General features: G+C 43.8%; 1 protein-coding gene across 1 annotated transcript in view; it reads left to right on the forward strand.

Moving 5' to 3' along the window:
* The window catches only part of LOC134457033 (solute carrier family 2, facilitated glucose transporter member 9-like), a 49,308-nt gene extending 26,261 nt beyond the window's left edge, over nucleotides 1-23,047 (forward strand). Inside the window, exons 4-13 of the mRNA XM_063208770.1 lie at nucleotides 2,007-2,167; nucleotides 2,635-2,759; nucleotides 3,553-3,698; nucleotides 5,876-6,008; nucleotides 12,319-12,506; nucleotides 13,352-13,462; nucleotides 16,130-16,231; nucleotides 16,868-16,943; nucleotides 17,870-17,997; nucleotides 22,826-23,047. Of these exons, the coding sequence (XP_063064840.1) occupies nucleotides 2,007-2,167; nucleotides 2,635-2,759; nucleotides 3,553-3,698; nucleotides 5,876-6,008; nucleotides 12,319-12,506; nucleotides 13,352-13,462; nucleotides 16,130-16,231; nucleotides 16,868-16,943; nucleotides 17,870-17,997; nucleotides 22,826-23,047 (1,392 nt within the window). The remainder of the gene's footprint in view (nucleotides 1-2,006; nucleotides 2,168-2,634; nucleotides 2,760-3,552; nucleotides 3,699-5,875; nucleotides 6,009-12,318; nucleotides 12,507-13,351; nucleotides 13,463-16,129; nucleotides 16,232-16,867; nucleotides 16,944-17,869; nucleotides 17,998-22,825) is intronic.
* Nucleotides 23,048-24,351: the final 1,304 nt, after the last annotated feature.

Raw genomic sequence — 24,351 nt, forward strand, 5'->3', positions numbered from 1 at the left:
CCGAACGTTGGGGAGCCCCGTTGAAATGAATGGAGCATTCGACAGATGACGTCACAACCATATAATAATTAATGTTATTATATGGTTGTGACGTCATCTGTCGAATGCTCCATTCATTTCAACGGGGCTCCCCAACGTTCGGACGTCTGTTATTTTTCGATAACGGACGGGTTGGTCTATAACAGACCGCTGTCAATGACAACAAGACTTTTCACTGCTAAAGCGACTTTTCAACAAGACTCTAATCAGCTGCTGTGATAGACAGCACCCGTTGTCCTGGCTACCGCTGTCAATGGCAACAAGACGTTCACTGCTAAAGCCACTGGCTTGTATACAAGTCAGTGGCTAAAGCGAATGTTTCATATCACTCCGCAGGGGGTCCGGTCTTTTGTCACTCTAATCAGCTGCTGTGATAGACAACACCTGTTGTCCTGGCTAGCCTACCTAGCTGTTGCCTAGCGGTGTTCCACAACGGCACTATTTTGTTTTGCGCAGCAACAATCTTAACATTAAATAGGTCTAAAGAAATGTCCCGCATGTGTGAATCATTTAAGTATATCCATATAATAAGCGGGTTAACTTTCGGCGAGTCGGTCGCTTTGTGGAATAGCAGCACTTCAGAGAGAACAAGACCCCTCCGCTCCGCGTCGGGGTCTAAAGATTCTCTCTGTCGTGCTGCTATTCCACGGTAGCGACCTTCTCGCCGAACGTTAACCCTTACATGTTTACTCACTAACGTCTCAATTTATGCAAGCAGCAACGTGTGCAGAGGGATCTGAAACAGGTGTCTTGTGTGTAGTGCTGGCACAAATCAAATATTAACTTTTGGGTTATCGAAACTTTCTTTATAATTTTACCCAATGTAGCAAATCGGAACAGGAAACTTGCCCTCTGCAATGGATGCATTGACAATGATGAAGGGTGAAACTCAAACTTCTTTGTAGTTTCTCCTTTCCTGTCCTGTTGAGGTTGGTGGTCGGCTAGGTTGCTAGGCTCAACGTCATTGATGATAAAATTGTTATTCAATATCTCACGAAAGCAAAATTCAAATTCCATTACCTCATTTGCATTAACTCATTACGCCCCCCTAAAGTTGCTCTACCTAAGTTGACAGAGGGGAAACCTCTTAATTTTCCTCATGTAGGGCTTTCAGGCCGACCAGAACGGAGCCGGAGCCGGTGCCCGCACCAGAACGTTCGACACTAAAGTGTTCATCGGCGAACCACCCGTGTTCATACCGGGTTCTGAACTTTTCCCGCACGTGACTGTGTTACCCGGATGAACCTGCTGACGGCTAAGAAAAACCTAGTATTTTGCGGTTCGCATTGGGAACCAACTTTCCGGTTTGTGAATGCTAAAATCTGTGGCGTGAACACTACAGCCGGTCCGCTATTAGGTGCGGGAACGGGCACCGGCACGGTTCTCAGTCGGCCTGAATGCGCTAATGGAGGCAGGGCAACATGGAGGTAGGCCACAAGCAACAGGAAAGGACTGGAGGATCTTTGTTTGACCTCCACCCAAAATCCGTATGTGCTTGTACTGTTCCATGGGAGCCATTTTGATAATCTGATAGTCTCAGGTAGAAGTAAGCATTGGGTTTCGGTAATTAACATCAGCTGTGACAATGGGCTGGTGGAATGTTTTGTCAGTTTATTAACATAGCATGCATAGTGGTTGAGGCCATACTACAAAGACCTGTATTTTATGTTTTATCTGTTTTACCTATATATATAGAATACGTGTATGTTCTGTGCGGCCTTGTGTGTTATGTTGTGTGTGTGTATGGTTAAACAAGTTTTTGGCTTGGTGATCTATAAATATTCAATTCAATTCAATTCAATTCAATTCTATTCTATTCTATTGTTTTCCAAACCCCTGTGTTCCTTCCTCTCGTCATTCCACCACAGTGTTAGGGAGTTAGTTCTACAACCGTACGCTGGAATGTACTGCAGATTCTATTGTTTTGTTAACCCCTCACACGTTCCTCTTGTCTCTCTGCCGCACAGTACATTAAGGAGTTCTACAACCGTACGCTGGTGCGGCGGAATGGGGTGGGCGTGGACGAGCGCACCATCATGGTGCTGTACTCCGTCACAGTCTCCATCTTCGCCATCGGAGGCCTGGTGGGATCCTTCATGGTGGGCATGCTCGTCAGCAGATTCGGAAGGTACAGCACAGGGCATTATATGACGTTACATTACAGCACATTGTACTGTAACACAATATGCTGTGCAAGATACTCAAAGGACATTCCATATATTAAATCTCTCAGACCCGTATATTGATAACAACAGTGTGAGGGCTTATACTAACTAATACTTGTACTAACTTGCTATGTATGTGGAAACCACAAACGTAATGGTCTGTGGATTGATTGATTGATTGTCTGATTGATCAATTAACTAATTGATAGATAGATTGATTGATTGATTAATTGATTGCTTGATTAATTCATGTATTTATTCATTCATTTCTTTTCATATTTATTCCCTTTTTTAATCAGAGACTATTTTACTGGTCATTGTTTGTGCCACATATTCATTCATTCATTCATTCATTCATTTCTAGATCAAACATTTGTGTTGTTATTAATGACTGTTATTGTACTCCTCTGTATGTCCGTGTCCATTGCAGGAAAGGGACGTTGGTGATGAGCACCGGGCTGGTGTTCATCGCAGGAGGGCTGATGGGGGCCAGCAGGGCCTGTGGCTCCCCAGAGATGGTCATCACGGGCAGGTTCATCACCGGCCTGCACTCAGGTACAGTACCTGGACACTTATCAGGCAACAGCCAGACATTTACTTCAAGTTCAAGTTCAAGTTTATTTAGCCATAGGCTATGAGCAGTATAAAAATACAGTTGTTACTTGGTGTGCTCACACAACAACACAACAAAAGAAAGAAAAATGGGGGGGTACACAAATAAATAAACAGGGAATGGCATACACATTGGAGACATAGAAAAGTGCAATGGAGGGGGCTACATACTGTCTGTATTACACTCAACAGCTTGGTGGACCATACATATCCAATTCAATTCAATTATATTCTTTTCATAATGAATGTCATACACCTACTACAGGAAATACACGGAGATTTGGTGAGAGTCAGGTTAGATCTGCATGGCCTGAGTGGTTTTTGCAACTCTAGATTATAACTCTCACTGCAGGTCTGTATTCAAGACTGAAGTAGGTCTAATCTACTCATAAGCCTCCTCTCATGATATTTTATGAGCAATGGTCATTTGATTTCATTTTTTATGTTCTGTTGAGTTTCTTTCACTCACTTTTTTACTCGATTTCAGTTCTGTTTCAACTTTTTTACAATGTTCTTTTGACACGGTTTCCCGCATCACCACTCATTTTCAACGTTCCACAAACTTTCTTTCACTCACCCACCGAGTTTTTATTTTTTATTTTTTACTCCTGTCACTCATTTCCTGGCCACATCAATGTCTTCTTTTACTTTATTTCACTAATTTCCCCCCAATTTCCATGGTATTTCGTCCTGCTTCCACTCATGTTCAATGTTCTTTTGACTCTGCTACCTGTAGGGATCTCGCTCAGCGTGGTGCCGATGTACCTGGGGGAGATAGCGCCGAAGAACCTGCGAGGCTTCCTGGGGCTCATGCCCAGCATCTTCATCTGCGTCGGGGTCTTCATCGCACAGATCCTGGGCCTGGAGGAGCTGCTGGGCAAGGTCTGACTACCGTACACATGACATGACTGCACACAGCAAATGTATTGCAGCCAAATTATGGTACAAGTAGCATTGGGCGACAGTGACTCAGCTACATCGAAATTACTCATGCGCTGACAGGGTGCCTTACATGGCCTGAGGAGGGGGGGAGGGTGTAGACCTTATTGCCGCCTGAAATATGAAGTTGCAGGGACAAAAATGCTGTCCAATATCAGAAAAAAATCATGATCACTGACGGTTTGGCTGGTACTTAGCTTGTGAATCCCAGTATGGGAGGGTGAGTCAAGTTGGCAAATCATAGGACGGCAGGGGAAGCCTGGGCAGTGCGAAACTTGTCAGTTAGCATCCGAATTCTGAAGGAGATCCCAACAATGCTATGCATAGACTTTGGCTAGCATGGCTGGGCTATTTCTTCAAACTGCTTTGGTATGTATGTATAGTTGTTTTTTTTTTCATGCATTCCACTTCAAAATGGCACCAAATTCCGCCATGGCTCCTTAAATAAAAGCCAAGGAGAATGCAATAGCAAAAAAAGGCAAAGTATGTACAGAACAGTATAAAAAGGCTAAAAGTACAGTAAGTGGCCTACAGGCCTACGTACAAACATCTACATTGTACTATGTGCTCGACGGGGTCATTGGGTTAAACCAGCTCCAATGATTTGGCAATGGCCCACTTAAAAGATATGGAGAAAAATGAGCTCACTAATCGGATCAATGGTTGTCCTGGTTAGCATGTGCAATAGGTAGCAAGCTCATACAGACAGGAAAAAGAATAGAATGCAAGATGAACTCAGAGTTACGTGAAATAAGCACAACCCCATCATAGAATTTTGTCAAAATTGGTCAAACTGACCCCGATTTTGTGTCCCAAGGACCCTTGTTAATTTCATGGAATTCTGTTGAGATCACACTGTAGAATGCCTTTAATCATCACATACGTACACACACACCATGTAAAGCATATAGGCTACTGTATACTGTACATACACATACAAATATATACTATCTGTAAACCTACATACTGTAAGGCAAGGCAAGGCAAGTTTATTTATATAGCGCATTTCATACACAGGGGCAACTCAATGTGCTTCACAAAGTTAACAAATGTAAATGAAAGGAAACAGGGAAGAAAGTGTAGGCCTACATACTGTACAATGAGACTGAAAACATATACATTTGTTAATTCCTTTGATTAAGTGGAGTCCATGTAGTGGCTGTTTCCATAAATCCCCTTTGCACATGAAAGCTTATTGATACAGTAGCCTACCTGCCCTAGTTGGGACTTATTGTGTATTGGGGCATTGTGAGGAGGGCCTGACTGAGTAAAGCAGATCATCGGTACGGAATGTAAAAAAGTGCAGTGTTGCCCTATGATGTGAATAAACATGGTTTTGGCTGTAGTTCCTGCTAGGTAGTTGTGATGTAGAAAGGGTTGCCCTATATCAGCGGGTGGGGGGTAATGTAAGTGTAATGTAATGTTATTATATGGTTGTGACGTCATCTGTCGAATGCTCCATTCATTTCAACGGGGCTCCCCAACGTTCGGACGTCTGTTATTTTTCGATAACGGACGGGTTGGTCTATAACAGACCGCTGTCAATGGCAACAAGACTTTTCACTGCTAAAGCGATTTTTCAACAAGACTCTAATCAGCTGCTGTGATAGACAGCACCCGTTGTCCTGGCTACCGCTGTCAATGGCAACAAGACGTTCACTGCTAAAGCCACTGGCTTGTATACAAGTCAGTGGCTAAAGTGAATGTTTCATATCACTCCGCAGGGGGTCCGGTCTTTTGTCACTCTAATCAGCTGCTGTGATAGACAACACCTGTTGTCCTGGCTAGCCTACCTAGCTGTTGCCTAGCGGTGTTCCACAACGGCACTGTTTTGTTTTGCGCAGCAACAATCTTAACATTAAATAGGTCTAAAGAAATGTCCCCGCATGTGTGAATCATTTAAGTATATCCATATAATAAGCGGGTTAACTTTCGGCGAGTCGGTCGCTTTGTGGAATAGCAGCACTTCAGAGAGAACAAGACCCCTCCGCTCCGCGTCGGGGTCTAAAGATTCTCTCTGTCGTGCTGCTATTCCACGGTAGCGACCTTCTCGCCGAACGTTAACCCTTACATAATGAATAACAATGTTCTTCTCTCTGGTGTTCGTTTCCTGCCTGTAGGAGGAGTACTGGCCCTTGTTCCTGTCCCTGGTGGTCATACCCACCTTCATCCAGCTGCTGTTCCTGCCCTGGTTTCCGGAGAGCCCGCGGTACCTGCTGATCGAGAAGAGGAACATCCATGCCACCATAACAGGTTAGCTAGCCTCATTGGCGGAACAATTGCACATAGGGCCCCAGGGCAAGACACTTATAGGGCCCTCCATACGGCCTGCCCTGGTCACAATAGGGCCCAGGGGCAGATGCCCTGCTGGCCCTCCCTATATCTCCGCCCCTGGCTAGCCTACTCCACACCTGTTGTAGTGTTTGCCCTACACAGTCTCACCCCAAGTAGTCAATTTTTGACTACTCAATTTTTGACACCCCAAGACTGCAATTTTTGACGTCTTGGGTATTCCTTCCACGTCACATTTTGACTATATCCTCAAAGGCGCCCCCTTGTGGCAGCATAACGTCATTGAGGTTAGGTTTATGAATAGGTTTAGGGTTAGGCCACTTAGTCAAAATGTGACGTGGAAGGAATACCCAAGATGTCAAAAATTGCCGTCTGGTCCAAGGTAGTCAGAAATTGACTACTTGGGGTGAGACTGCGTTGGGTCGCCTGTTACTCGTGTATTGCCTCACCACATTTCTGATATATATACAGTATACTAGCCTAGAAATCTAGACGCCCCTAGAGGCCGCAAATTTGCTGTAGGGGTTTGGCTCGCCAGGCTAGCTGTATACAGTATATATTTGTGTGGGGGTGTAACCTTTATTGCGATAGGACAGTGTGAGAGATATAGGAACTGAGTGGGGAGAGAGAGACCGGGAAGGATCAGCAAAGGATCAGGGCAGGAATTGAACTGGGGTCGCCGGCGTAGTCACGTAGTCCTACCGTTAGGTGATGGCAGGGCCTTCCTCACCACATTGTAATAGCTGCATGAACACATGTCCACGATTCTTTATTGATTGATTAGACGTGGGGTCACCCTGAAGGTGGGCTCAAACTGCCCAACTATTGTCCCGATTCTCGGCTGAAAGACCCTCTTACGACAATTGGTGGAACTTTACCCCACAGGATCATCTCGAGCAATTCTCGGGCAAGTTTCATTTGTCGTGTGCGAAGTTCTAAGAAAGGATTTAGCCGGTTCAAAGAGTCGTCAACCAAAAATCATATCAAACATTGTTGAGGAGACAAAAGAATGGCTATGGCTAAGGAAAAGCAGACATTTGATTGATATTTATATTTTAGTCTGGCTAAGGATTTTGTGTCTCAAGTTGAACACTCTCACTCTCACTAATGGAGACGTTTGGCTTCTAGTGACCACAAGCACAAACCTACTGTACATACTTACACACACTTATATCATGTTAAGCGACCTTGGGTGTTTTGAAAGGCGCTATATAAAACAAAGGTATTATTATTATTATGTATTACTAATGGCACTCATCTCTCCATCTCCCTGTGCAGTGGAGTAGGCCAGTGAGTTTGTACTGTAACCCGATAAATGAGACAAATCCCGTAGGCAAACTCATAACTGTCAGACTGTCTGTGTAATCCTAATCCACCAATGTCTGCGTCAGTATTTGCAATTCCTGCATATTTACATTTTAATCTACTGCACTAATGATCCTACATCCTACATACAGTACATGCACAGACTGTGGTACATGTACAGTATCCAAAGCTTCCATAATGGGCCTAATTAAGTCTTGTGTGTGTGTGTGTGTGTGTGTGTGTGTGTGTGTGTGTGTGTGTGTGTGTGTGTGTGTGTGTGTTTGTGTGTGTGTGTGTGTGTGTGTGTGTGTGTGTGTGTGTGTGTGTGTGTGTGTGTGTGTGTGTGTGTGTGTGTGTGTGTGTGTGAGTGAGTGAGTGAGTGAGTGAGTGAGTGAGTGAGTGAGTGAGTGAGTGAGTGAGTGAGTGAGTGAGTGAGTGAGTGAGTGAGTGAGTGAGTGAGTGAGTGAGAGAGAGAGTGAGAGAGAGAGAGAGAGAGAGAGAGAATAGTAGTTTGCGAGACTGTGTCTGTCTCTTCAGGACTCTGGAGGGGGCCCATCAAAGAGCATTCTGCAGCCCCTTATTACCTCAGGAGCAGAAAGCTAGCCAATGGGCACTAATGTGCAGAAGCATGCAGGATTAGTGCTGGGGGGTGGCAGGCACAGGCACAGAGGCACGTAGGGACACGGAGCTGGAGTGTGTGTGTGTGGGCAGGGCAGTTACTGCGGACTGGAGACTGAGGCCCTGAGCAAATGGAAGTACTCCTGTTTGCAGGCCCGCTGGCTGACGACTTTTGCCAGGCCTGGGGCCAAGTCATCTGAATAGCAGTATCGCAACTCAATATGAAGAGTTCAGATGCAAAACCCCCTAAGTGCCTTTTCAGAAATTAATCTTAATTTTTTTTAATGCAAAGCTATCAAAATTGCATATTTTTTACATTTTATTTATGTAATATAACTATTTATATGCATTATCAAGTACATGAATGTAAACCAAACCAACAACCCGGCTCTCTAAAAATATAGAAGTGCAGGTCTTCAGAAATGGAGTTAGGGGGTTTTGCGTCTGAACTCTTCATATGCATACTGTGTAATAATGAGGACCCAATTCTGTAACCAATACCCTGTAAGATAACTGTAAGTCCCTTTGGATGAAGGCCTCAGCTAAGTGTAATGTAATGTAATGTAACTTTCATTATACGGTAACACTTTATAATAATGTTCCTTAGTAAAGACTCAGTAAATAATTAACTAATGATGAATAAAACATTAACAAATGTTTTTATTATTAACTAAGCTTTATTAATGCTTTATAAAATATCTACAAATGATATCTGCAAGATTTTACACACCTTATAACAGAGTATTTTATTCATTTACAAGCAACTTGTAAATGTTTGATAAATATAAAATATTAACACAGCATTTCCTAGTCATTTACAAGCATTTGTTTACATTTCCTAGTCATTTACAAACGTTTGTTAATGTTTTGTTCATCAATAGTTAATTATTTATTAAGTCTTTATAATGCTTTTTTGCATCCATTATTCTAAAGTGTTACCCATTATGCTTTAACACTGTACACTCTACACTGGACAAAATACTGAGATTCTCAAGGAACCTTTGGTAGTTCTTCATTTTGCCACTGCGAGAGAACCACTACTACAAGTTCCTTCGCTGAGAAATCTAGGAAGCTAGCCTAGCACATGCACTTGTCTTGGCAATGTTTGATCAAACAAAAATCCAGTCTTACTGTAATAACGGGTCAGAATGCGGCCACACGCTGCCTGCTGCCTTGATTCCTGTGCAGTGTTGCCAGATTGAGCGGTTTAGGATGGTCGGCTGCTCGTAAAAAAGGGTAAAAATGGCATTTGAGTGCGTTTTTCTGCCAATTTAGAGCTATAGAAATCAATAGAATTTAGTTTAAATTGGGCGGGAATTAGGGCTTCCAGATGGGTTTTGTGCATTATTTGGGTTGGAAATCAACAGTCTCATCTGGCAACCCTGTTCTTGTGCCTTATACTTGGGGCTACCTACTGTGCTGTACGAGCAGAATTGTCTATGTGAGAGGTGGTACAAAGTCCCTCTTCAGTGTTCTGCAGAATATAAAGATTGTGCAAAAAAAATCTTTTTCACACTCCTGTAGTTGGACAGGTGCGTAGAATATCATCCCAGTGAGATTGACATTCAAGTGTAACGAAATCCAGCACACTGTAGGCTACACTCGACCCGTAAAATTTAATACAACGTTTCAGTCATCTGACCTTCTTCAGGCTAAGTTACAGGTAAAGAAGCTGAAGAAGGTTGGATAACCGAAATATTGTATTAAAGTTTGCTGGTGGACAGTTTGACAGTGTGCAGGATTTCTTTACACTTGACTGACTGATTAAAAAGATGTCATGTTTGGCCTATACTCTTGTTTTGCTGTTCTGCAAGCGTGTATCGACACAAAGTATCCATTTTAGAATCCGATAAAATTGCATGGGTTTAATACAGTATTCACCTATATGTATATTCACAGTGAGGCCTGCCCAGTATTTGTGTTTTGGACAAGTGAATATTATGTCTTCATACCAAAGTACATTCCTTGTAATTGTATTTTATGCTGTTGATATGGCTAACAAACCTGAACTTCGACTTCAGCACTATGGCTGTATTTCACTCATGCATACATCAGTGTGTCAAAGGAGCAGAGTAATATCAACACAATGGGCAAAGTCTATTTGTCAAGAGAGAAATATTAATTACACCTAGCTGATATTTTTATCCAAACAACTTCCAGATATTTACAGTGTATTGCTTACAGTCCCCATGTGTAATGTTGGGTTAGGTGCCTTGCTCAAGGGCACTTCAGCCATGGATGGAGGTGTAGGGCAAGCTAAGGGGAGAATTGGAACCTGCAACCTAGGGTCTGACCTTAAAGTGATACTGTCCCATTTTTGGAAATAGGCTTATTTTACACCTCCCCTTGAGGTTAAATAATAGGGTTTTACCGTTCTCCTGTACTTTCAACCGTTCTCTGGCTATGGCAGTGCAAATTTTACCTCCATGCTAGCAGTTAACATTGAGTCCTATGAGACCAGCTCACGGCTAACTATTAGGCTATGGTTGCCCCAAATTGTGTTCCCCTGTTCACTGTAGTCTGTAAATAAGCCATTGTAAATTGGCTGACTATATTGTAGAATGGTGAACAGTTTTCACACAGTGCCTAAATTCAGTGTATTGCTGCATAACCTTCCTGTGCTGAACTGTGGTGCCCTCTTCAGGCCTGACTTGGTATCACCGGCACAATCTAGGCAACATCCAAAGCAGAACTAGAATAATGCCCTTTGTATGGTTAAGATGTTTGGTGCTGCATGCTGAGTTAATGACTGAACCATAGACATAGCAATAGCAATAGCATATTATCATACATAGCTGCCAGAACTAGCAGAATTTTAAGAGGGTGGGTTTTTGAACATTCTATAAAAAGAATGCGTTCTATAAAAATGCAAGATTCTACTATTCCATATTGTATTGAATGACGCCCAGAATTCTATAGAACTTTCACTGCCCGAACATTCCCGTCACACCGGTGTGACGGTACACTCTTAAAGGTTAAGAAAATGGTGAAGATGTTCGGTGCCGCGTGCCGAGGTAGCCTCTTACTGCAGATGGGGTCGTCGGCGGGCCTATTCACTATTTACTGAAAATACTCAACTACATCATCACAACATTGCTATGACAGTGAGAGCCTTAAAATGTTACTGTCCCATTTTTGGAAATAAGCTTATTTTACACCTCCCCTTGAGTTAAATAATAGGGTTTAACCGTTCTTCTGTACTTTCAACCATTCCCTGGGTATGGCAGTGCAAATTTTACCTCCAAGCTAGCAGTTAACATTGAGTCCTATGGAACCAGCTGGCAGCTAACTGGTCTCATAGGAATGAATGTTAACAGCTGGCTTGGAGGTAAAATTTGCACTGCCATACCCAGAGAACAGTTGAAAGTACAGAAGAACGGTAAAACTCAAGGGGAGGTGTAAAATAAGCGTATTTCCAAAAATATGACAGTATCACTTTAAGTAACAGATTGAGACATAGGCATTACAATTTTGGTGACAGTTAGGTTATAATATAGGTGCTGCACTAAGGGGTTAATGACTGAACCATAGACATATGATAGCAATAGGATATGCATCGCACATTATCACACATAACTGCCATTTGATGTGCCTGAGAGGAAAGAAAGAGGAGACCACACTTTCAGTTACTTACACCTCTGTAGATAGATAGTTGAGTCAGGAAGTCACTGAACTCCACCCCCCCGCACTCTGAAGTGGTGCCGGTGGCAGAGCAACAGAGCAACGCTATAACAACTATGTGTAACTATATCTGTAACACAATAACTCTGTGTGTGTGTGTGTGCGTGTGTGTGCATGTACATACCTCTGTCAAGCCCCACTGGTTTGAGTCACCCACAGACTGCTTCTCAGGAATTCCCAACACACCAGACATCATTTGCATATCACAAGAGGAAAAAATAGTCAGACTCTTTTAAGTAGCCTGTGCCTTTGACCTGTTCATGGAGGAATCCTTCTGTACAAAAAAACTGAAATACCATCCTCTAACATCTGCCATTGAAAGCTGTGGCTATGCATGTGTACTCATTGTTCTTGTATTTGGCAGTCTAGGCCATGTGCATAGGCTGGTGGTCAGTGGACTTAACATCAGTGGACTAAGTAAAAGAAGGTCCAGACAGCTAGCTAAATACTGCTCAATATCAGCTGTGATAGGGAGCATGTTCATCTGGAAAAGAAGATGTTTCCTTTACACTTAATGATGCTCCCATAGCAAAATGTTAATTGGTCAAATAGTTGTTGGATTATTCATCACATTTGGTTCCTATCCATATTAACTTGTAATGTGGAATCAAATAAAGTACATAAAATGTGTGTGTGTGTGCGTTTGTGCGTCTTGTGTGGGCCACAGCTCTGAAGTGGTACCGGCGGCAGAGCAACATCCAGGCGGAGGTGGAGGAGATGCAGGAGGAGCAGCGTTCCCTGTCCTCGGTGCAGACGGTCTCCGTGCTGGAGCTGCTGAGGGACCGCTCCGTACGCTGGCAGGTCTTCTCCGTCATGATGGTCAACGCAGGGATGCAACTTTCCGGCATCGATGCGGTGAGATGATATCGTGTGTGTGTGTGTGTGTGAGAGAGTGAGTGTGTCAGTGTGTGTGAGAGAGTGAGTGAGAGTGTGTGCGTGTGCGTGTATGTGTGCGTGTGTGTGTGTGTGTGTGTGTGTGTGTGTGTGTGAATGAGTGTGTGTGTGTGTGTGTGTGTATGTGCGTGCGTGTGTGTGTGTTTTGCTGCATAACTGTTCCATGCACTGGCAGGTGCTCTCCATTATGATGGTCACCTGTGTAAGATGCAACTGTCAAGGACTGGCGTGCGTGTGCGCGCATGTGTGCGTGTGTTTGTTTCTTAAGCGCTAAGATGATGATAGTCTACTTGCACAATTTTGGTGATTCAAGCTGTTTTTCACATTATGACATCATCCATACAAACAATGGCCTCAACTTTTGCTCTCGCATGATCTCAGAATTTTATTCTTACTTATGGACCCCCTGTAATTGTGAATAATTGCGGAGAATGTCAGAGTTCTTATTCCTGTTTGAATGCGCCATGTCCGTGATTTGTGAAGTAATAATTCCGCCGCAAATTACCTACTGTATTTGGGCGAAACACAGACGTCCTGGGGTAATTTCATGTCCCATGTACCATATGCTCGCTGTTTGCACCCCCTTATAATGTCTGTGAATTGAGTAAATTGCAGACGTTTGCTTATCGCGTCCAAATACGCCATGAGAAATCACAGGTGTCCGGGGGTAATTGCGAATTACCAGGGGTCCCTATGTAATAGTTATCCTGTGCGAATCATTTTCAATTTCATCACACATACTGTACTAGACATTATACCTAAGAAATAGAAATTACATTTCTGACGGTCTCCTATTGTATCTCCAGATCTGGTTCTACACCAATGACATCTTTGAGAATGCGGGCATCCCGCCGTCACAGATCCAGTACACCACAGTGGGCACGGGAGCCATAGAGGTGGTGGCCGGCCTGGCAGGGGTAAGATACCACCACTACATTGAATCTTCAAAGAAATACTGAGCCAGTGTCTTTCACTCAATCCTACATTGCTTAACATCAAATAAACTAGACTGCCTGTGCAGTCGCCTTCGACTGCTTAAGGTATATCCCCGAAACGCGACGCTTCCAGTCCCCAATCATTCCTACCACTCCCGTCCACCTTTTCATGAACGTTTATGATAAATACAAAATATAAAATAAATATATTTAATATCTATACATAGATCAATGACGTGCATAGGCTTAAAACCAAATGACTATTGTGAAAATGAAGGAAAAAATGGGGCAAATGGTAACACTTTTTTAATGGTTCACTATTACAGTGGATATACCACATTAGGTACAGTGTAATAACCAGTGTAACAATATTTAATACCACGTCATACCAGTGTGACACCATGTACCAATTTTGTACTTATATCATGTAGGCTATTTGTGTGTAAGTGGTATTACATGGTATTGCATATTTGTACACTGGTATTACACTAGTATTACATGGTATTACATATTGTTACACTGGTTATCACCGTACCTGGTATTGCCTATTTTTACACTGGTATTACACTAGTATTACATGGTATTAAATATTGTTACACTGGTTATTACACTGTAGGCCTACCTGATATGGTAGATTCATTGAAATGGTGAACCATTAAATTAAGGAGTTACCGGGCAAATCAATCCACCCACTCAGAAGTTATGGGCCAAATTAAAATTCCACCATTTTGAAAGTGTTGACCTCCAAACTCGAATCAGTTCATGAACCTACCCTGCAGCATTCACACACCAAATCTGGGACAAATCCATCCACCCGGTCAGAAGTAATGGGCCAAACAAAAATTCGGCCATCTTAAATTCGGCCATCTTGAAATTGTTGACCTCCAAACTCGAATCAGTTCATGAACCTACCCTAGAACATTCACACACCAAATCTGGGACAAATCCATCCACCCGGTCAGAAGTTATGGACCAAACAAAAATTCGCCCATCTTGAATTCGGCCATCTTGAAAGTGTTAACCTCCAAATTCTAATCAGTTCATGAACCCACCCTAGAGCATTCACACACCAAATCTGGGACAAATCCATCCAACCGGTCAGAAGTTATGGACCAAACAAAAATTCGGCCATCTTGAAATTGTTGACCTCCAAACTCGAATCAGTTCATGAACCTACCCTAGAACATTCACACACCAAATCTGGGACAAATCCATCCACCCGGTCAGAAGTTATGGACCAAACAGAAATTCGGCCATCTTGAATTCGGCCATCTTGAAAGTGTTAACCTCCAAACTGTAATCAGTTCATGAACCCACCCTAGAGCATTAACACACCAAATCTGGGACAAATCCATCCACCCGGTCAGAAGTAATGGGCCAAACAAAAATTCGGCCATCTTGAAATTGTTGACCTCCAAACTCGAATCAGTTCATGAACCTACCCTAGAACATTCACACACCAAATCTGGGACAAATCCATCCACCCGGTCAGAAGTTATGGACCAAACAAAAATTCGGCCATCTTGAATTCGGCCATCTTGAAAGTGTTAACCTCCAAACTGTAATCAGTTCATGAACCCACCCTAGAGCATTCACACACCAAATCTGGGACAAATCCATCCAACCGGTCAGAAGTAATGGGCCAAACAAAAATTCGGCCATCTTGAATTCGGCCATCTTGAAATTGTTGACCTCCAAACTCGAATCAGTTCATGAACCTACCCTAGAACATTCACACACCAAATCTGGGACAAATCCATCCACCCGGTCAGAAGTTATGGACCAAACAAAAATTCGGCCATCTTGAATTCGGCCATCTTGAAAGTGTTAACCTCCAAACTCTAATCAGTTCATGAACCCACCCTAGAGCATTCACACACCAAATCTGGGACAAATCCATCCACCCGGTCAGTAGTAATGGGCCAAACAAAAATTCGGCCATCTTGAATTCAGCCATCTTGACATTGTTGACCTCCAAACTCGAATCAGTTCATGAACCTGCCCTAGAGCATTCACACACCAAATCTGGGACAAATCCAAACATCCGTTCAAAAGTTATCGCGTTAACACGAAAGACCTTACGCGGCGGCGGCGGCGGCGGCGGCGGCGGTGCACGCAAAACCATTACATCCCCGACGCTCCGCGTTTCGGGGATATAACGCAAAACCATTACATCCCCGACGCTCCGCGTTTCGGGGATATAATTACCTGAACTGAATGAACGTATGACAGACAATCACTGTTTGTTTTTGAGGTGTTTTTAAACTTGCGTCATACCTCTATGTGTGTGATCTTCCTACATCCATAGTGTCCTTTTGTGCAAGGCGTCTTGCCCCACATTACTGGGACTGTAACCCTAGTCTGTTCCTACGAAGTCTTTTTGATAAAAAAAAGCGGGGGCTAAATTTAATACATAGCCATGTACTGTAATGTAACATTGTGAAAATTGTACTTGTGAATAGTGGCGATGAAAGGCATTCCTTTTTTATTCTATTTTGTTATTTTCTATTCTATTCTATTCTTTTCTATTCTATTCTATTCTATTCTACTCTATTATATTATATTATATTATATTATATTATATTATATTATATTATATTATATTACAAAATGTAATTCCTCTCTGACTGTGTTGTTTCTCTCCTGCAGTGCTTCACCATTGAGAAGCTGGGCAGAAGACCTCTACTGATTGGTGGATTCAGCTTCATGGGCATCTGCTGTGCAGGAATCACGCTGTCACTCATACTGCAGGTGACACTACCCTCATTTCTCTCCATCCTCATTTCAAATATTTTACACCACACCACGACACCCTTGTTTTTGGTCATGAGAAATATCACATGTAAATTCTGTATGATATGACATGTGAGTTTTCTTTTGTAGCGGGTATAACTGATTTCCCTTTAGAGTTATGCTCATTCATATTCATTTTCAGTTCAATTTGACTTGTACAATGTGTAGTCATCCTCATTCCTTGGTAATGGACTGGTAAATGGACTGCAGTTATATAACGCCTTTCCACTCCTTCGAGCACTCAAAGCGCTTTACAGTACATGTCTCACATTCACCCATTCACACACCGGTGGCAGTGGCTTCCATGCAGGGTACCACCCTGCCACCAGGAGCAATTGAGGCTAAGTATCTTGCTCAAGGACACATTGATGGGGTCAGGCAGAGCAGAGCAGGGCTTGAACCTGCAACCTTCAGGTTGCCGAACAGGCTCCTCTACCACCTGAGGTACCACCGCCCCCAAAATGTTTAAAATGTTGTTTTTTTTTATCCTTTAGGCTTCCAGTCCATTACCATATCACGTGTCAATGTACTGACTCCATGTGTGTGACTGGTGTTCTCTTTTCTCTGCTGTGTCTGTCATTGTCTCCCCTACAGCATCATGTGGCCCTCATGCACTACGTCAGTGTGGCCTGTGTGGTGGGCATCATCGCTGGTTTCTGCATAGGACCAGGTGAGGTATTGTTGGAAGTGTTTTGTTCCTAGCCCTGGAAATCCCTAACCTGGTTCTCACGCAGATGGATGCGAGCTCACCAAGTTGAACGAAGATGCACTAAACGCGAAGGGTCTGCGTGAGAGCCAGGCTAGGAAATCCCATGTTGCTTTGCACAATCGTTCCGATCTGTAAGGGGTCTTACACACTAGGGCGGTAAAGCGTCGCGGAACGGCCGCGATTTTTAACAGCGTTGTTGAAAATACATTGAAACATATCTGTCTTTACACACCAACCGGTGGTAGTCGGGCGTTAGCGGCGCTAGCGTTAGCGGCGCGAGCCTGAGCGGCGCGAAGTTCAGCGGCGCAAGCGTCAGCGGCGCAAGCGTCAGCGGCGCAAGCGTCAGCGCCGCGAGCGTCAGTGGCGCGAGCGTCAGCGGCGCAAGCGTCAGCAGCGCTGCATTTGGAAAATAGAACTCGAGCGTGTTTTTCACGCCGGCGACCGGCGGTGTCTCATTCAAATGAATGGCAAAGTAGCACGCTAGCTTTGGCTGTGGGGGGTTTTGAACAGGACTGGCCGTGCACGCCGACGCTGTCAGTGTGAAAGGCAGAGAAAAACACACCGTCCAAAACTAAGCAGAAAGACAGCGTTCGTCCTGCGTCCGTTCAGTTCGGCTTTGGTGTGTTTGACCCCTAAGACAGCAAGTAGTCTGACTTCAGCGAGGGTACCAGATCATGGTCCTGACCCTGTCTCTGTGTCCAATCAGAGAGCTGGGAGGCGAGGAAATGGCTGCAGTATGTTTGAAAAGATACAGCTGACACGATTGGCTGTCTACGTATGCCAAGTGATACGCATTTGTAGCTTCTCTTGGTAGCCTACTTATTGTTAAACTGTCTGTGTACTGCTCTACTCTGTGTGTGTGTGTGTGTATGCGCGTGTGTGTGTAGCCGGCGTGCCTTTCTTGATGACGGGGGAGCTGTTTAAGCAGTCCCATCGGCCGGCTGCCTTCATCGTTGGGGGCTCCCTCAACTGGCTATCCAACTTCACGGTTGGCTTTGTCTTCCCCTTCCTACAGGTGAGAGCATGGCCGTAACTACCATCGAGGACACAGAGGTCATGTCCTCGGTATTTGTTTTCAGTAATGTAAAATGTATCTATGATGAAAATTGATATATGATCAACAATGATAATAAATTCAGTCTGTATACACCACCCCCATTTATCCTCAAGGCAGTGATTAAAGGATAGTTCCGGCGTAAAATGAAAGTTTCACCATCGCTTTCCCATGCCACATAATGTATCTAATGATGAGCCATTCTGGGCAATGCCGCGCCGTTATGGAGTTAGCTAATTTTAAGCTTTTTGGCGAAAAACGCAGCCAATGCATCACGGCGGGGCCAATTATAGGCCTATTATTTTCTGATGTTTCCCCGCTATAAACAACTTCAAAAACGATACACACTTCATCACAAAGGTCTCGTCAATCAAACCGAGGCACAGAGACGATCATCGGACCACACAGTCTTTCACTGGCCAGTGTTTTCAGAGGTGTCTCACTGTTGCAACTCTCTGACCCGGATGCAGGCTACTCAGTCAGGTGGCTAGGTAGCCTAGGCTAAACATGGTCCGCGGTTCTTACACCGGCTGCGACCGTAAAATGAAAAGCTGGAACCCCGACCATTTTCACCGACTGCCACTGTCTAAACCAGCCATATTACGGGAATGGCTAATAGCATCAGAAGTGGACAAAACTGACATAAAAACCCGGAGGGATCGCGACTACCGTGTGTGCAGGCAGCAGATTTGAAGAGTTGTATGGAGAGTACCGGTGGCAGATGGACACTCCCAACTGAGATCACTCCCGGACGTGTAGCCCCAGGTGGTTTTATCACTCCCAGACGTTCGATCAGGTAGGCAGACTACTCTTACAAAGTAATTGCAACACGGTATAATATAACATGGATTCAACTTTGTAATAACACACCACTGGTGGTGTACTTACATCTGTAAGAGCACTTCTAGTACGACTTTATAAAATTCCTCCAGCCCTCCTCCGTTGCGGGTCCATCTGACCTCGCGCGCCCTGGTCAACTAGTGTCTGCTTCACAAACAAATTCTACTCTAGCATGCTTGACATCAACCACATCGAATGCCTCAGGTCGCACAATTTCACAATTTCACTTGCCATCCCGCGCTAGTTTGTTCAGTTTATTTATCTCCTGTAGTGGGCTACATTTACTGCACCTGTATGCCTTCCCAAAACAGAGTGCTTGCTGGCAAAGACGCGCGGTGTTGCAACCAGTTTCACCGATTCACAGACACTCAAGATTCATGAGCCAGACACATTTACACATGTTTCTCTCTCTTCAAACATACCTCCATAGCCATGCGCCTTTTTGGTACAGCATTCATCTTTAGACGGTTTCGTTTAGGTGTTCCATCTCCCTTACTCTTCTTGTAGTCATCATCCTCGAAATGCTCCCTCCATACACGGTAGTAGCGATCCCTCAGGGTTTTCATGTCAGTTTCGTCCACTTCTAATGCTATTAGCCATTCCCGTAATATGGCTGGTTTAGACAGTGGCAGTCGGTGAAAACGGTCGGGGTTCCAGCTTTTCATTTTACGGTCGCAGCCGGTGTAAGAACCGCGGACCATGTTTAGCCTACCTAGCCACCTGATTGAGTAGCCTGCATCCGGGTCAGAGAGTTGCAACAGTGAGACACCTCTGAAAACACTGGCCAGTGAAAGACTGTGTGGTCCGATGATCGTCTCTGTGCCTCGGTTTGATTGACGAGACCTTTGTGATGAAGTGTGTATCGTTTTTGAAGTTGTTTATAGCGGGGAAACATCAGAAAATAATAGGCCTATAATTGGCCCCGTCATGATGCTTTGGCTGCGTTTTTCGCCAAAAAGCTTAAAATTAGCTAACTCCATAACGGCGCGGCATTGCCCAGAATGGCTCATCATTAGATACATTATGTGGCATGAGAAAGCGATGGTGAAACTTTCATTTTACGCCGGAACTATCCTTTAATGAAAACAAACTTACTGAAGTGTTTGAAGCATTCTAAATCTACAGTATGCAGTATAGCACGCTGTATTTGACCTCTATATTTGAAAATGTCTGGTTACGGCCCTGAGAGGGATGCCGTTTAACCACATTTATCACTGACGCTATGCTGCTAAGATAAAAAGAGTATATTAATAAGAGTATATAAGAGTATATAACTATAGTTAACATGAAATCTATGAAGCTCCATGCAATGACAAAGTTAGAACTATTTCTCTCCAAATGTTCAACAGACTCCATACAGCCATCCAGTGTGTAGCCCCTTACCAGACATTGTCCCGCTACTGGGATGTTGTAATAGTCACTGAAAACACTTAACTACCATAGTACTACACCACTATGAAAGCGCACAGGGCCTTAAGTGATACATTACTTATCTTTGCCATCAGCATGGCGGCTTACTAACGTCTACTTCATAATAGACGAAAAATATCTTCACGTCTACTGCCACTTTCCCTTTTCCAGAGATCAGCTGAGGCGTTCTGCTACCTATAAGTGTACTGTGTCTATTCAAAGTTAGGCTATAACAGGTTAGGTTAGGTTAGGTTAGTTAGGTTACTTTATTAGTCTCCACAAGGGAGACATTTGTTTCGGAGACAGGGGGTTGTCCCTGCCCCAGCATTTCCACACCATTGCACATTCCCCTTCAACACCCCCTCCCACCCCTCCGCCCCCAACCAAAGCACCTTCATGAACAACCGTATCTCACTCATTTCATGAAGTATTCACGAAAATAATAGATTCATTTTCGTGGTGCATTCACGTTATTGCCCGTTTTTCGTGGTAGGGCAACGAAACGCTGCCTATTCACTTGAATTGCCCGACTGTTGCCTAGCGACCCACTAGTTTGATGCCCTTTCGGTAGCCTACCGTCACATGGTAATCAAACATTTCAAACAAGCAATTTAGGGTTAGGTTTAGGGTCAAGGTTAGGGTTAAGGTTAGGGTTAGGGTTAGGTTTAGGGTTAAGTAGGGTTAAGGTTAGGGTTAGGTTTAGGTGTAGGTTTAGGTTTAGGGGACATAAGGCGTAAGTACCGAAAGGGCGTCGAATTAGTGAGTCCCGGGTGTATCAGCAGTGTTCTGTCAGCACCCCCTCCCCGCCCCTGCAGACGCTTAGATAACCATAGCAGCAGTGGGGCAATTCAAGTGAATAGGCAGCGTTTCGTTGCCCTACCACGACTTTACGAAAGGCGTGAGATAGGGCTCTCATGAAGCACCTTCACAACACTCTCTCACTCCTCTCTACAAGCTATTCATTATTGATTTATAATGTCCCACTCTTCCTTGTCCTAAGGTCCACTGGAGCATTATGATACCTGGTGTCACGATATATGTGACAGGCTGTGTCTTCTTCAGAATACTGTAGACTTAAAATATCTGCATTACTGTCACTACACTGTGTCCTACGCATGTCCTCTTGCCCCTCTCCACACTGTGACATGCTGGCCTTTTTCTTCCCCATCTGCATCAGCATGGCAGCTTACATCTACTTCATAATAGACAGAATTTATTTTCAATGTCTATTGTCGTTCAGAGAGACAGATACCTCACACTCTTCGTCCATCGTGCTGAATTTTATTTACAGAAATAACGTTTCAGGCAGAGTGGCCTTTCTCCATTTTTTACTTGAGAAAGGCCACACTGGCTGAAACGTTGTATCTGTAAATAAAAATCTGCACAATGGACAAGAGTGTGTGGTATCCATAGACATAGATTAACCTAGACTGGCAATGGGCGGTTCAAGGCACTAGCAGAATTTCGGATTGACTGGGTGCAGACATCTTTGCGATTTTCGCACCCATTGGCTCCTCCCACAGACATAACTCGTCCTAGTGAAGACTATCAGAGCTGTGAGCCATAGGAATGCATACGATTTCAAACGGTGACTACAATGTTATCAAAGTGTGTTTCAATCATTTTCTGTAAGATTTTGACAAATCGTAACATCTATATTGTCACTCCAGGAATGGAATCACCCTCACTACCACCAAAACGTTTTATAATAGACCCAGAAGTTGAGCGGTCTTGCCAGATCGTACGGTTTACCGCCAAATCGGGCCGTTTAGGAAGGCTGTCTTCGGGTAGAAATGGGCAGACGATCATCATCTCATCTGGCAACCTGGCAATCTGCCGAGACTCTATTCGTTGCAGCAATGCAGGTTACGGTTTGAGGATATTTTGTGATACTGAATCGGTCATGCTTGTATGTATGCAACTTATTTTGTATAATTTACTTGGAGTTATTGACAACTATGTACATAGGTGTGTATATAACCCGTACGTTCAGTAAAGCTGACTGTGCAAGCTTCCCAGAAGACGCTGATGGTAACCTAGCAACATCACGAGCCCAGACAGAAAGATATTCAGACCCTCGTCTTCGCGTGTAATGGCATTGTACAACATTATGCTGTGTTGTATTGTGTTGTATTATATGATGTTGTGTTATATATTATTATAGATACACAACACATACGGCAAACGAAGCATCACATTATTTTTGACACTTTTAGAAGTTCATTTCACATACAGGAAGAACTTTGCTTATGGACTGATGACGTCATTACGTAAAAGTTTGTGGTTACGGGAGTCTTCACCAAGATGGCGGTCTGCTTTGGTCTGACTGCTGAGAAATCCGAAAATTTCGAGGCCCATTGCCAGTCTAGGTTAATCTATGTCTATGGTGGTATCTTCCTCTCTGAAAGTGAACTTGCACCTGCTACCTGCACCTTAAAACCTCTGGTGTGCGTGGGTTTCCTCTTCCAAAAATGTCTATTGTCTATTGTAACACTCTCTCTCTAACACTGTGTGTCACTCCTCTCGTTCCCTTCTCCAGAGGTCTGCGGGGGCCTTCTGCTACCTGGTGTTCTTTGCCATCTGCATTGCCGTGGCGGCGTACGTCTACTTCGTCATCCCCGAGACCAAGAACAAGACCTTCATGGAGATCAGCCAGCTCTTCAGCCCCCGGGAGGACAACATGGAGTTCCACACGTTCGGGCCCTACGGCCACAACAACAAGTTGAACGGATACGGCACACTAGAGGACGAGCGGTTGTAGTCCAGCGGGAAGGGCTGCGGGTGGAGGTCGGTGGGTGGTGGGTGGTGTTGGGTTTCTTTCTTCTTACTTTTAGTTTTAATTTTGTCTTTATTTTCCATTTGTTGTTGCCACAACAACAAGACGAACGGATACGGCACCTTGGAGGACGAGCGGTTGTAGAAAAGCTGGAAGGGGTGCGGGTGGAGGGTGTTGGTGGGTTTCTTTTTTTCAGGAGAGAAGGATGGAGGTGGCCGGTGGGGGGATTCTTTATTTTCATTTTTTATTTTGTCTTTATTTCTCTCTTGTTGTTGCCAGAACAACAAGTTGAACATATACGACACCTTGGAGGACGAGTGGTTGTAGTAGAGGGGAGAGGTGTAGGCGGTGGGCGGTGGCGCTTTTTCTTTTCAGGAAATACTTTATCATGGAAGTGGGCGGAAGGCTTCTCAGGAGACTCTAAGGATGGAGGTGGGTGGTAGTGTTTTTTTTTTCAACAGAGGTCTCAATCCCAGGTTCAGAAAGCAGAAATCCCTGCCACAAATTTGTTCCAAAGTTAGTAATGAACACTCAAGGTACGCCAGCTACTCAATGAAGTCAGCAGTGTTGGAGGGAAAACGTGGTAATATTTTCACTTTCTCTAACCGCTATTGAACCCTCTGGTTTTTCTGGAAATGGAGAATGATAGGGGGAGAGGAAAGATTTGGGCGAGGGGAGGTTATTTGGCTTGCTGACTGTGAGATAACCACAAGAATCAGAATTGATTCTCTCTTTTTTATTTCTATTTTTTGGTTGCTACAGGAGTAAGGTTAATGGATAGAAGACTGGCTATAGAGATCAGGGTTTGGGAGTGGGCAGTGTTTTTTTCTCGTTCCCATATAAAAAAAGAAACACATGGATCGTACAAATGAACGAAGGCAGGTTTAATTGCCCATCTGGCTTTGGGAGAACTACAAGAAGTTTTGTTTTTATGTTTTTTTTTCCTTATTTAATTTTTTGTAGGAATATGCTGCACAAAATTCTGTACTGTGTGTTTTGCATGTTTGGTTGGATTATAGTGGAGCGAATGAGAATCATTGCTGTAATTTTTGTACAAAATTTCAGTATAATCATCTCTTAGTTTTGAAGTAGCATTTCTTGTTTGTATTATGATATTATATTTATTCGTGCCAGACTTAAATAAATTATTTGTCACACACTCCTCAAACTAAGTATAAAAAGTAGCGTAAAATAGCATTGTGGCGTAATATTCAAATGCGCATAAATGGGTATAAATAGTTTTTAAAATGTAGCTTCTCATCCCCTTTTTCATCTGCTGTGTCTGAATG

This window comes from Engraulis encrasicolus, chromosome 1 (assembly GCF_034702125.1).
Source record: "Engraulis encrasicolus isolate BLACKSEA-1 chromosome 1, IST_EnEncr_1.0, whole genome shotgun sequence".
Taxonomy (NCBI): Eukaryota; Metazoa; Chordata; class Actinopteri; order Clupeiformes; family Engraulidae; genus Engraulis; species Engraulis encrasicolus.